The 15,175-nt window shown below is 39.6% G+C and overlaps 1 protein-coding gene across 3 annotated transcripts in view; it reads right to left on the reverse strand.

Annotated features, from left to right (window-relative positions):
- SECISBP2L (SECIS binding protein 2 like) overlaps positions 1 to 15,175 on the reverse strand; it is a 62,618-nt gene that overhangs the window by 34,630 nt on the left and 12,813 nt on the right. For all 3 annotated transcript variants that reach the window (XM_079769556.1, XM_079769555.1, XM_079769557.1), the window contains 4 exons: positions 10,496 to 10,725; positions 10,181 to 10,205; positions 9,721 to 9,833; positions 1,510 to 1,644 (listed from right to left, as the gene is read on the reverse strand). In XM_079769556.1, coding sequence (XP_079625682.1) covers positions 1,510 to 1,644; positions 9,721 to 9,833; positions 10,181 to 10,205; positions 10,496 to 10,725 — 503 coding nt within the window. The remainder of the gene's footprint in view (positions 1 to 1,509; positions 1,645 to 9,720; positions 9,834 to 10,180; positions 10,206 to 10,495; positions 10,726 to 15,175) is intronic.

A 15,175-nucleotide genomic window follows, 5' to 3' on the forward strand; every position in this document is an offset into this window, starting at 1 on the left:
CCCCAATCGCCCCGCCAGTTTCCTCACAGAGCAGCCCTGATTGCTGGCTAGGCCTAGGGACCCTACCCATGCACAAATTTCATGCACCAGGCCTGTAGTCTAATATAATATTCGTCTCTAGCCTCTGGGCTCAAGCACCTTTTCCAGCTTAATCTCCATCTTTTAACCTATTTTACAGAAACTATGACACAACAAAAATGAGTTACTCAATGAGTAACCTGATATGTACAACATCAGCACAACCAAATCTTACTAATTCTTTTAAATCTATACCAAATGTTATTCCTACCCTGCCCCAAGTCCAAAGAGACTTGTCTCTCCTTTCAACTCCAACCACACTCAAACAAGTATTTAGGAGGGTACATGTCTACGTTTCTCTCAGGGGGAGGAACATCTGGCCTGTGGGGCTGTATAAGGCCTGAGAAATCATTTGGTCTGGCCCTACCACAGCATTAGGGGTGAGTTAATTAAATGTTTGACCAAGTATAACAGGCTAATTTTTAATAAGTTGATAATTTTGTATGGCCTCAGAATGATGTTATAAATATCGAAATGGCCCTTGGCAGAAAAAAAGTTCCTCACCCCTGCTCTACTACAAAGCAACCTCTGTAAGTGTAGCAGTATGTTTATTCACCTTAATGTACCATTCAGACTATCTTACTTTTATATATACAAATAGGCCTCCAACTAGATGAATCAATAATAGAAATACTGCAATAGAATATAAACTTTCTGCCTGTTAGAGAAAGTAAAATAACCTTTCCTCTTCCTTCTTCAAGACTCCTGACTAGCAGCACAAATCAGACTGAACTATTCAAATCTGAAAAACTTGACAAATAGACTGAACAATAATAAAAACTGCAGAGAAAGTTTTATAGTAGGTTAAATCCACATAAAATCATGCTCCACCTCTACATGTTACTTCAAAATGATGAATACTCTTGCAACAATTTATAAAAAAAATTAGTTACTATTAGACTAACTATACAGGGTGGGGCAAAAGTTGTTCATATGGAAAACAATTAATAAAAAAATGCCCTAGCCCATTTGGCTCAGTGGATTAAGCATGAGCCTGTGGACTGAAGGGTCCTAGGTTTGATTCCAGTCAAGGGCACATGCACGGGTTGCGGGCTCGACCCCCAGTACGGGGCGTGCAGGAGGCAGCTGATCAATGATTCTCTTATCATTGATGTTTCTATTTCTCTCTCCCTCTCCCTCTCTGAAATCAATAAAAATATACTTAAAAAAAAAAGAAATTTACAAAATGTTCAATATCTATTTTAAAAACTTAATAAAAAATATATAAGAATGAACTGTTTTGGTACTTACAACTGTAAACCTACTTTTGCACCACCCTATATATAAACAAGACAAAAATGAGTCAATACTAAGTAATTTTAGTCTAATAGTAGAGTCACATGTTAATACATAAAAAGTATTACAATAGAAGAAAATTATTTTCTTAATGGGAACATCTGCCATAATAGTTTACAAAGTATGAAAAAATACCTCAATATATAAAGCCTCCGAATTTGGGTCACTTCTATGAGATTGATTGGGGTTTAACTGCTTATTATCTTGTCTCTTCTGCAAATTCTGTCTTCTTTCTGAGGAAGTACTATGTCCTCGGCATTTGAATCCAACCTAAGTAAACCCCAGGGGGGGAAAAAAACCCAAGTCTTATTATTTTTAAGTAAAATTTTTTTGACGTATATCATACTTACAGCAAAGTATACAAATGTGTACAACTCAATGAATTTTCATAAAAGTGCATAATTTATTATGAACGGTTAAAACTTTTGAGAAATGTCATTATAACAAAAATAGGAAAATGCGTTATGTTACTTTTTGTTTCCTATAAATGAACATTTACATCAGTTTTATTAACAATAACCCAGAACTGGAAACAACCAGTGTCCTTCATTGGGAAAATAGTGAATCGCACTGTGGTATATCCATACTATGAAACACTAAAAGGAGTGAACTATTGATATACCCAACAATCTGGATAAATCTCTAGGGAATCATTAAGTGAAAGAAAGCCAATCCAAAAGGACTGTATGAGTTCACTTATACATTCTTGAAATGACAAAATTATAGCAAGGGGAAACATACTAGTGGTTCTAGGGGTTAAGGAGAGGCTGGTGGGGTTGGGGACAGGAAAGGAACATGGTTATAAAAGGGCAACGTGAGGGATTCTTGCCATGATGGATCTGTTCTGCATCTTGACTATATCAATGTCAATATCCGGGTTGTGCTACTGTACTACAATTTTGCAAGATGTCAATATTGGGAGAAACTGAATATTACCTTTTTATTAAACTACTCTGAATCTTCCAGTATCTTTTTAAAAAAAGAATTCCTAAGAAATATTTAAACTTAAAATCTTGTTTCCAAGAAAATAAATTTAAGAAGATAAAATTTTCATTCAATCACAAATTATTATTATCCTATTAAGAAATTTATAGCCCTAGCCAGTTTGGCTCAGTGGATAGTGTGTCAGCCTGCGGACGGAAGGGTTCCAGGTTCGATTCTGGTCAAGGGCACATGCCCGGGTGCAGGGTCGATCCCCAGTGTGGGGCATGCAGGAGGCAGCCGATCAATGATCCTCTCATCATTGATGTTTCAATCTCTCTCTCCCTCTCTTCCTCTCTGAAATCAATAAAAATATACTTAAAAAAAAAGAAATTTACAAAATGTTCAATTGTCACAGGGGCAAGAAAAAAAAATTTTTTTGCCGAAACTGGTTTGCCTCAGTGGATAGAGCGTCTGCCTTCGGACTCAAGGGTCCCAGGTTCGATTCCGGTCAAGGGCATGTACCTTGGTTGCGGGCACATCCTCAGTAGGGGGTGTGCAAGAGGCAGCTGATCGATGTTTCTCTCTCATCGATGTTTCTAACTCTCTATTCCTCTCTCTTCCTCTCTGTAAAAAATCAATAAAATATTTTTTTTAAAAAGAAAAAAAAAATTTCAAAATGCATTTTTTAAATATTTTTTATTCATGCTACATTTTCACAGAGTTTTTTAAAATATGTTTTTATTTTTTATTTTAGAGAGACAGAAACACTGATGAGAGAAAAAATATCTATCCATCAGCTGCCGCCTACAAGCTCCCTACTGGGGACTGAGCCTGCAACCTGGGTATGTGCCCTGGAACCGGTGAACTCTTGATTCATGTGTCAATGCTCAACCACTGAGCAATATCAGCCAGGCTTAAAAAGCATTTTAAAACGCATTAAGCATTTGAGGAATCTTAAGACATATTTCAAATTCCCTCTCTTAAGGACCCAATGCAACTAATATGAAATGCCTCTCTTAACCAGGACACTTACAAGACATGAAAGTATGATCTGCATTATCAATTACCCCAAAATTCTAATGATTTAAAGCGGCAGTCACCAACTGGTGGTCTGTGGACCACTGGTGGTCCGTGATGTCTGAAAGGTTGGCGACCGCTGGTTTAAGGAAACCTTTGGAGCAGTGGTCGCCAACCGGTGGTCCATGGACCACTGGTGGTCCGTGAGGTCCGAAAGGTTGGCAACCGCTGATTTAAAGAACTTGAAGGAGACCTGGATGGAAAGTGCCGGTGTCCTACATAATAAAAGGCTAATATGCAAATAGACTGAACATCAGAACCACCGCTCGCCATGAGGCACAGCTCCTGCGTTGAGCATCTGCCCCCTGGTGGTCAGTGTGCTTCCACAGGGGGAGCGCCGCTCAGCCAGAATGCCTCCGCAGCAGCACTAATGATGTCCAACTGCTGGCTTAGGCCCGCTCCTTAAGCCAGCAGTGGACATCCCCCAAGAGCTCCTGGACTGCGAGAGGGTGCAGGCCAGGCTGAGGGACTCCCCCCGCTCCCCCCGTTCCAGTACACGAATTTCATGTACTGGGCCTCTAGTATACACTATAAAATATGCAAACAAAGACCTGGACCACTAGCAACTCCCATGCTTAAGCAGCTGGTCGAAAAAGACTTGCCATTAAGAAATAGAATTTTTACATTCTTTTGGCAAGTAAGCTATATGCAGAACTACTAGTATAGGCCAAGAAAATAGTCACATGGCAAATTTAATTCTTCCTTAGAATATGCATGATGATTACTGGGCTACTTTCTATAACCTGTTAAGTACCTGTTAAGAAACTAGATAATTTCCCAGATACCCAAGAATTTCTTGGTTTTAAATATTAACCTCATTTTAAAATAGGCTCATGAACATGGATAGAGAGAGGAATACACATGTGATGAAGCAAATATTAGTAAAATGTTAGATAACATATAGCTGGTAGCTATATGAATGACATTTGTAAAATTATTCCAACTTTGCTGTTTAGAAATTTTCATAAAAATATTTTTAAAATTGACTCATGAAAAGAGACTCATACAGGGTAGTAAAACAAATGCAATTTATAACGTCTAGGTACTAAAAAAAAATTTAATTCACATAAATCAACACTGAAATTAGTACTAATAATTAAGCCCCAATTTAGGGATAAAGAAAAAGAGACTCTCTCTCTCTCTCTTTCTCCATATACATATATATATAAACAAATGCAACTTGATTTTTATACTTGGAGACATAAAGCTCCAGGATTAAATTAAAACCACCAAACTAATGGTCCCAACAAAGTTTATGAGAATCAAACAATTACCTCCTGGAGTAAATAACCTCATTTCTTTTTCAGTTCTTTTAAGAAGAGGAGTTTTATTGATATGGAAGTGGGCATACAGAACAGAACAAAGCAAAGATCACAGCCTCAAATATATACTGAGATTCTTAAATGACTAACACAAAAATAATATTAAAAGATTTAAGTTTTCATACTCCATATATATAACAAAAAAAAGAAAAAAAATACTAGAAACTGACGTATGAGTATATACAAATATATTTTCAGAAAACTATACAAGAACACAAAAAAAAATGACTAAAAAATAGGAAGACATACTGCTTTTTGCATAGAAAGATGCCATGACATAAAGGTAATCCATTCTCCGTAAGTTGATAGATTCATGACCAATGGAACAAAACAATAGAAAGTCCAGAAATAGATTTCAATATAAAAAAGGAATTAATTAATAGGTGATAAAAGTAGTTAGCTCAAATCAGTAAAGGGATGTATTTTTCTTTTTTTTTCTTTCTTTTCTTTTCTTTTTAAAGATTTACCACCCTGGCCAGTGTGGCTCAGTTGGTTGGGCATCATCCCATGCAACACTGAAAGGATGCCAGTTCGACTCCCAGTCAGGGCACATGCCCTGGTTAGAAGCTCAATCCTGGGGAGGGGAGGAGAGGGGCATGAAGGAGGCAGCCGGTCGATGTTTTGCTCTCACATAAATGTTTCTCTGTTTCTCTCTCTCTCCCTTTCTCTCTCTCTCTCTCTCTCTCTCTCTCTCTCTCTCTCTCTCTCTCTCTCCCTCTCCCCCTCTCCCCCTCTCCCTCTTCCTCTTCCTCTACAAAAATCAATAAAACAAAATATTTTTTCATTGATTTTTAGAGAGAGGAAGGGAGAAGGAGAGAAACATGGATGTGAGAGCAAAACATCAACTGGCTACCTCCTACACCACACCCCAGCTCCAACAGGGATCGAGCCTGCAAACCAGGACATGTGGCCTGACTAGAAATCAAACTGGCAACCTTTCGGTGTGCAGTACCACGCCCAACCAACTGAGCCACACTGGTCAGGGCAAGGGATGCATTTTTCAATAAATGGTACTGGGAGATTTGGATAGCCATCTGAAAAATACAAAGTAGTATATATATCTCACACCATCCAACATGACAAACTTCAAATGGAATAAAGATTTAAATGTAAAGAAAAATACACAAGAGCATAAACACACTTGAGGAAAATAGGCAAATTCCTTTATAACCCTGGAGTAAGGACAAGGCTTTTTAAACTATGATTTAAAACCCAGAAGCCATTTTAAAAACTACAACAAAGTCAAGGATATAATAAATATCCTTATAAAAATAAATTTCTTAATACTATTTAAAACATAAAGTCTATGCATGACAATAATGAGCAAAGTCAAAAATTAAAACCTAGCAAAATATCTGCAACTGGTATAGACTAAAGGCTCCTAGAAATGTTAAATATTTGATAAAAACTTGATCAAAATGATTTTAAAATGTACAAAAAAAAAGAGATCAAGATACAAAACAGGCAAAGAATATGACCAAATTTACGGAAAAATACAAATTCCCCTTAAACATATGGAAAGTTGCTGAACTACATTAATACACATTTTAACCTAAGTGGCACAAATCCAAAACCCTGAAAGCATATAATTTCTTAGGCTATATATAGATATGCACTCTCCACATTGTTGTTGAAATTATAAAGTGGTACAATATGGTGATATTTACCAAATAACAGAGATGACTTTACCTTTTCACCCAGCAGTCCCTTATCTAGGAATTTATTCTACTACTATACACACATACTTCTAAATGACACTGTAGCATGTCTAAACAGCAACAGTTTTCAAACAACCCAAATGTCCATCGACAGAACTACAGAAAGCAATAAAGATATATCAATACAATACTAGGAATTGTTAAAAGATAAAAGTGTAGAAGCCCTCCACATAATATGGAAATGTCTCCAATATATATTGTTAAGTGATGAAAGCAGAACACAGAACAGATTGGGTAAAACGTAAGATACATACTTGTATTTACTTATAATTACAAGAAGAAACTCTGGGAAAATATACAAGATCCTAGTCAAAGTGGAACAGATACAGGGGACCAATACTGTGAAGTAGAGAAGGACAAGGGGAGACAAGAGTGAAAGTGAGACTTTTCCCTGTATACCCTTTTTTATCTTTTGATATAGGGGACAGATATAGGGAAGAGGAGAAAATGGGGAGACTGGTAAAAATGAGATTTTGTATAACCTTTTTCATCTCTTTTATTTTTCAACCTATTCACAAAATAAAACCAGTTTTAAAAAATTAAGTTACAGATTCTATCATCCTATCGTATATAATAAAAAGGTAATATGCAAATTGATCCTCATACCCTCACAAGATGGCTGCCTATAACCAGGACAGCAGGGGAGTTAGTGTGGGACGACCAAACGACTGAACAAGCAGGCTGTGTGGGGCGACCAGGCCATCAGGGGGATTAGTGAGGGACGACCAATTGATGTTTCTCTCACTCTATCCCTCTCCCTTCCCCTCTAAAAAGATAATAAAAACATCTATAATAATAAAAGGGTAATATGTTAATTAGACCGGACGTCATTCTGGACATCCTTCCAGATGAAGCCGGGGCCGGACCAAAGCTGCCCGGTCCTGGGTGCCTGCCAGCGGAGGCCAGAGGGAAGCCACCCAGGTTCCGGGTGCCTGCCGGTGGCCAGAGGAGGGAAGCCTGGGTCCCAGGTGCCAGAGGGAAGCCAGTGCCAGCAGCTGGGGGAAGGAAGGCCTACCCTTGCATGAATTTTCGTGCATCGGGCCTCTAGTCTATATATATAAAAGGCTAATATGCAAAGTGTCCCCTCAGGAGTTCGACTGGGAGACCGGGAGTTCGATCACTCGCTATGACGTGTGCTGACCACCAGGGGGCGGCGCAGAATGAAGAAAGGCCCCAGCTGGCAGCTGGGGAAGGGAGGCCCCGGCTGGCATCTGGAAGACCCTGATCGGCCCTGATGGCCGGCCAGGCCTAGGGACCCTACCCGTGCACGAATTTCGTGCACCAGGCCTCTAGTATTTAAATAAAGAATAAAAATCTAAAAAAATATATTAAAAATCACCACATGATACAGTAGTTAAAATAGCATGCCATGATACAGGTGCAGATTTCTGATAAATGGAACAAAAAAGCCCAGAGATAGCACTTAAGACATAAGATTATCCAGAGACATAGAAGCATAGAACAGAAAGAGGGAAGGCGGAGGAGAATGTGTGGGTGGGGTGGGAAGAGATAAACCAAAGAACTTGTATGCTTGTATACATAACCCATGGACACAAACAATAGCGTGGTGAAGGCCTGGGGTGTGGGGCTGGGTGCGGGCTAGAAGGGGACAATGGGGGAAAAAGTGAACATCTGTAATACTTTCACTAATAAAGATAAAAATATAAATCTTAAAAAAGAAAAAAAGACATAAGAAACTAGCAAATGATTAAAAGGGCAGTGCAAATCAGAGAATAGAATGGAGTACAATGTTAGGACAACTGGTTAACTACTTTGAAAATCTACATCAATACATTGTACCACTCACCACACATAATCTTGGATTTTTAAAAGTCTTGAAACATTAGTCTATTAAAAAGTAGCAGAAAATACAAATGAATATTTGATTTCTGAAAGACTTTTTAAGCCTAAAAATAATCAGAGATTGCAAAAGGGGAAAATATTTTGACTTGAAAGGAAAAAAAGAAAAGAATTTGCATGTCAAAAATCAAACAAGTAACGTGCTTAAGAAAAGTATGACAAAGCATCAGAAGTAGAAAAGAAAACACTTTGTTCAACATCTATCTCTAGTTCTTTTGGAATGAAGAGATACAAAATAAACAAAACTTAACATACCATACGTATTTTCATAATTTCCTTTTTTGTTGTTCTTTTTCCATTTCTCACCAATTTTGAGGTAGAGAGAAAATATTTTTCCATATCAGTATTATTTCCTCTCCAGTGGGCTACTGATACCAAAGGACCTGTACTGAGTAAGTACTGAGACTGCAAGACTGGCAGGGCTAGCAGATACACTTTTAAACATAAAGTTTCAGTACTTAACTAAACATTGTATAGATTTTGTTTATCTACTCTATTTAAATAACTCTTGTTTTAGCTTTTGTTTTTAATCAAATAAAGCTAGACTGCTTCACAAGCCTGCCACAAACAATAACAACTCATTTTTGCAACAACCATAGGGAAGAGGGCATTATTCTGCTTGTTTTCCTAACACCCTAATTAAAGTTAGGAACATCAGAAGTACTTCATTTTAGGGAGACAAAACAGGCAAGTATTTCGTCCACTTGATCTGGTAGTAACTTACTCTTATTTCAGTTCATCCACAAATCTATTCATATAACCTTAATTCCTTGACTAGATTTAAGGAAAACAAGAAGTCTATCTAAAAGTTAAAAAGGAAAAATACTGACCAATACACAGTCCCCTGATCTCACAGATAACCAATGCAGGAAGACAGTATTGGGAGTTTGTGGCAGTATATGACTTGCTCCACCCTACTGCAGCCAGACCCCGGTCCCCAAGATCAGGAAGCTGACCAATATGGCTGCATTAGGAAGAGGCAGTCAACATTATGGCAGTGCACATGCAGAGTGTGGCATATGGTGTCTATAGTCCAGCAAAGTCACATGGACAAGGCTGCAGGTCTGCCTGAAGTTCAAAGGATCAATATTTAAGGCATTGAAATTCTTTAAAATATTTATATGGATAAGTCAGCAGGTGAAGCAGGATTGAATAGTATTCTATTTTTAAAGTATGAAATATCAAAAAATATTTCTTAAACACAGAAAAGAAGAGAATGGTACAATATATGCCCATGCATACACACCACCTACTTTCAACATTCTGCCATTTTGTTTCATTACTTGAATCATTTTACTGGCTTAACCATTTTAAACTTACAGATATATTTTAAGTAATTTAATATGTATCTCTAAAAATTAAGGACATTGACCTTCAAAATCATTATACCACTTGAAATAATTCATCTCACACTAATCAAATTTGTCCAACCAAATTCAAATTACCTGTGAATTTCTTTGTTCAGTCTGCCTTCCACCTCTAGAAAATGTCTGATTTTTTTCCATCCAAGGTTTTTTCTGAGTTGCCTGGCAAGTTACATTGGACCAATTTACACTACCTATAACAAATGAGATTTAAAATATGATTTACTTATAGCAGAAGTCAAAAGCTAAATTGCTCCTTAACTTTATGTACTGAAATTCAGTCATTGTAAATGTAATAGTGGTAATCTTCCATAAATTTTAAGTGGTATTCCAGTTCCTAGCAATATAAGTGTCATCTGCAGAATACCTCTGGCTGGCATATTCTCAATTTTATCAGCAAGACTGTACTTTTTATTTAACATGAATCTCTTTGGAAGATTTCTAATTTTTGCAACATCAGCAAGGTTAATGCTTAAAAGCAAAACTTTGACAGAGACAAAGAAGAAAGTATAGCAAAAACACTATGCAGAAAAATAAGTACCTGCACATATAGATGAGTCCACGTGCTAAAAATAGAAACAAAAAAGAGACAATTATTTCCTGCTCAAAATCAATACCACATTCCTTACAAAATGATTCCGAACCTAGTCTAGTGTGAAGGATGCTTATTACAATCTCAGAAAAAATACTTCTCCATAAAATAATATTTTTCATAACAATAAAATATACAAAATGTTTATAACCATCTTATCACTATAGGATTGTTAATGAAAGTAGGTACTTAAGCTTTAGCAGAGGACACAAGAATAATACTGACATAGATGACTGATAAAGAAATCAAAGCAATGTCACATACATTCATGGTGCTAGAATCAGGATTTCGTAAAGCCCCTGCGGCGGGCTGGTTGTTGCTGTGTTTGGGACTGCAGTAGCCACTATCACTGTCAATGTCAGCTTCACTAGCTCCCTGCTCACTAGAAGATTCGGCAGTAGGGTGGGATGCTCTTCTCCTCCTGCCTTTGGACTTCCAGAGCATCGTGGCAGAGCTCTCTGAGAGAGACTTGTTAGCAATATCTGACGGGAAATCTACAAGGCAAGAAAAGTGTAACAACTTTTTGTGAGGATCAAGTTGATAAATTGTTATAATTAAGGTTGTAAGAAAATAAAGACATCTAATTTTATAAATGGTAAAAACTTTTTTCAAAGATTATCAAAACGTAAGATATTCCTGACAAGCTGGTTTATAACGTGTTTATTACGAAGAGATTAAGATATTAAAACCATCCCCGCACTACCCATTTAAGAAAGAGAACATCACCCAATCCTTTGAGGTCCACTGCATGCCCCCTCCACCACTGCATCCTCTTCCTCCCTCAGAGGCTACCCTTTATTCTAAATTCTGTGTTTATTACCTCCTTCCTTTTAAAAATACCACACACACAAAAAAATGCCACGAATTTCTGTATTCCTAAAACATAAATCATATAATTGTACAACTTTAACTTTATAAAAATAAAATCATACTGCCCATATTTTCCTCGGACTTGCTACCCACCCCACCATCCCCTCAACATTGGTTTTGAGATACTGATGCATGAGACTGTAATTCATTATGTCACTGTGTAAGACTATACTATAATGTACTTATCCTCTGTACCACTGATGGGACACTTGGGTTGTTTGGGGGTTTGCTATTAAGAACAAGACTGCTGTCAACATTCTTAGACAGATAAATGAATGCATATGTGTACATATGAAAGTTTCTCACCCGGTTCAGTGGTTGAGCGGCAACCTATAAACCAGGTCACGGTGAGATTCCAGGTAAGGGCACATGCCTGGGTTGTGGGCTTGATCCCTGATGTGGAGGAGCATGCAGACCAGTTCTCCTTTATTTTATAACTAGAGGCCCGGTGCACAAATTCGTGCACTGGTGGGGTCCCTCGGCCTGGCTGACGATCAGGGCCGTCTTGCCCAGTCCTGATAGGGGAGGGACCGTGGGAGGTTAGCCAGTCAGGGGGAGAAAACTGCAGAAGGTTGGCTGCCCGGGGTAAGGGACCGCGGGAGGTTGGCTGTGGGAGCGCACTGACCACCAGGGGCAGCTCCTACATTGAGCATCTGTCCCCTGGTGGTCAGTGCACGTCATAGTGACCAGTTGACTGGTCATTCAGTCGACCAGTCGTAAGGGTCGCTTAGGCTTTTATATAGACAGATTCATTTGTCAAGTTCCCCAAAAATTTCTTTTGAAATTTTGATTCGAATTACATTGAATCTACAGGCTAACTTAGGGACAAATAACATTTGCAATATCAAATCATCCTGCATGAACCTAATATTCAGATTTTTTAAATACAATGTCCTATAAAAAAGTTATAGTTTCCTGCATAAATGTCTGGTACATGTTATATAAGGTTCATTGCAAGAAATAGTATTTTTATTGCTATGTAAATAGCACCTTTTCTTAAATTTTGTTTGTTGGTGGCATTTAAACGCCAATATAATAAAAGCCTAATATGCTAAGTGTCCGGTCATCTGGTCATCCGTTCAACCAATCAAAGCGTAATATGCTAATGATATGCTAAGGCCGCTCAACAGCTCACTATGATGTGCACTGACCACCAGGGGGCATACAGTCGACTAGTCGACCAGTCGCTATGACATGCTGTGACCACTAGGGAGGAGAAAGTCGACTGGTCGACCAGTTACTATGATGTGCACTGACCACCAGGGGACAGACACTCCGACTGGTAGGTTAGCTTGCTGCTGGGGTCCAGCCCATCGGGACTGAGCGAAAGGGGCCGGACACAACCTGGAGCCCTCCTGCGGTCCCTCCCCAGCTGGCCAACCTCCCACGTCCCTCCCCAGCCCTGATTGTGCACTGGTGGGGTCCCTCGGCCTGGCCTGCACCCTCTCGCAATCCAGGACCCCTTGGGAGATGTTAGAGAGCCAGTTTCAGCCCGATCCCGCAGGCCAGGCGGAAGGACCCCACTGGTGCACGAATTCGTGCACTGAGCCTCTAGTTATCTTATATGTACCCAACTTATTAAACTCTTATTAAATAACAAAAGTTTGTATTCAAGAGTAAAAATCTGTTACAAATTCTTTTAAACTATAGTATTTCATTCCACCTCTGACTGATACCAATTAATCCTAAGAAATTTAAAACAAAATAAAGAATAAAAAAGAATACCCAATCCTCAGAATTTGAAAACAAACCAAAGAATAAAAATACTGGTAGAAGATATAATCTACTCAAAATATACCTTCACCTTTTCATTTTCTAATTCTTACTAGTGACCCAGTGCACGGATTCGTGCACATTGAAAGGAAATTAATTGGAAAGTGGCCAGCAGGGCAGGACTGGGCGAGACGGGCCGGACATGCCCTGGAGCCAACCTCCTGTGGTCCCTCCCTGGCGTCTGTGGAGTGAGCAGGGTCCCTCCGGCAGGTGGGTCCCTTAGTCTGGCCTATGGGGATCGGGCCGAAACCAGCTTTCTGACATCCCCCAAGGGGTCCCAGAGTGCGAGAGGGCACTCTGCAAAGTTGCTGTCGTACAGGGTGTGGAACGCAAACACAAGTGTGCAGTAAACCAGATTTAGGGCCGACAGTGCCCCAGCAACAACATAACCCACGGTCAAAGGTGGAATTGCATGGCCCCGCGAGGAATAGGGCTCCCTCCTCTCTGGTTTCAGGGTGCGTCACTCAAGAACCGCCACTGCTAAGTCACTGCAGCTCTGCAACTCCTGCATTGAGTGTCTGCCCTCTGGTGGTCAGTGCACGTCATAGTGACCAGTCAGATGGTCAGACACTTAGCATATTAGCCTTTTATATATATATATATATAGATACTTCAGAAGGCTGATTTTGTGGTCACAATGATAAAACTAAAGTACAGATAATTTTTTATTTTATTTTATTTTTTAAAAATATATTTTATTGATTTTTTACAGAGAGGAAGGGAGAGGGATAGAGAGTTAGAAACATTGATGAGAGAGAAACATTGATCAGCTGCCTCCTGCACACTCCCCACTGGGTATGTGCCCGCAACCAAGGTACATGCCCTTGACCGGAATCGAACCTGGGACCCTTGAGTCTGCAGGCTGACGCTCTATCCACTGAGCCAAACCGGTTAGGGCCAGATAATTTTTTAAAGGAGTCCCAGGGTTGAAAACATGTATAAATGGGTCATTATGATTAGGAACAACCAAAACATAGAAAACTTGGTAATATATTACATGTGATTCTTTTCCATAGCCACCCCAACCATTTCTCAGAGTTTGTTAATATCAGTGTTTTATGCCCTACAAACCACACAGCAAGTACTGTCAGCAAGACTGTTTTATAACTGATTCTCAGATCCTTTCTTGCTCCTAATGGATCTAAGCAATTGTAAAAGGATAATTGAATAGAGTTCAAAAGAAAAAAACGAAATTCCAAATGAAAGAAAGTAGCGCCACCTAATTTATTTTAAACCAGACTGCATTTGAGTGGAGACTATAGAGGGGCAAAAAGCCAATGTGCCTTTGAACAGATCTAATTTTTAGCCTTGGATAATTAACAAAGATTTTTTTTACTAGTGTTAATGAGAATGGGTAAGAGGTGATAGACATCTATCTACTCTGTATCTATTAGGTGGAATTTTATGATAAAAACTGGAAAATAGCTAGAATATTATAAGACTACTAGAGACCCGGTGCATGAAATTCGTGCATGGGGGTGGGTGTGCCTCAGCCCAGCCTGCGCCCTCTCACAATCTGGGACCCCTTGGGTACGGTACCTAGGCCTGGCCAGGGATCAGGGCCTACTGGGCCTTTCCTTCCCCCGGCTGCCGGCAGCTGGCCCTGCCCCCACCAGTGCCACTGCTTGCCATCTGTGCAGCACTGCCCTCCCTCCCCCACCACTGGTTGCCTTCCTCTGTGGGCGACAGGCGTGGGGTGCAATCGCTTGGCTGGTCTGGGCCTCCCTCTGTGGCCACTGGCTGGGTGGCCCCGCCTACCCAGCTGGGGCTCTGCAATCAATCGCCACACAGAGGATGGCCTGGGCCTCCCTCTTTGGGGCAATCGTGGAGCCCCTGGCCCCCGCCCCCCCCAATCGATTGCCCCGCCGGCGGGTGGCCTGGGCCTCCCTCTACAAAGCTATCATGGGGCGATGGTGGGGCCTCCTGACCAATCGCATTGCACCTGCCTTGGCTGGCGTGGCGCCAGAGCATGTCATAGCGTGGTCGTACAGAAGGTTGTCCAGACGGTCGTTCTGCTGTTCCATCGTTTGGTCAATTTGCATATTATGCTTTTATTATTATAGATAGATTAATTCTTATCTATTACCTGGATAAAGCTTTTTTATTTAATGTTTATACCATCCTCTAAAAAACTTAAGACAAAATTATATCCTACTAATCCAAAGTTTTTACTTGTTTGAACTCACAGGTCTGGTTTAGATGTATGCTAAAATATGAATTAAAAACTTGCTAATTCTTTCTAGAAAAGTATTATAGAATATTAGGGATGTTTTATAACAGGTTTTAATCTAGTTATAAAAA

Source organism: Cnephaeus nilssonii (assembly GCF_951640355.1).
Source record: "Cnephaeus nilssonii genome assembly, chromosome: 4".
Classification (NCBI taxonomy): Eukaryota; Metazoa; Chordata; class Mammalia; order Chiroptera; family Vespertilionidae; genus Cnephaeus; species Cnephaeus nilssonii.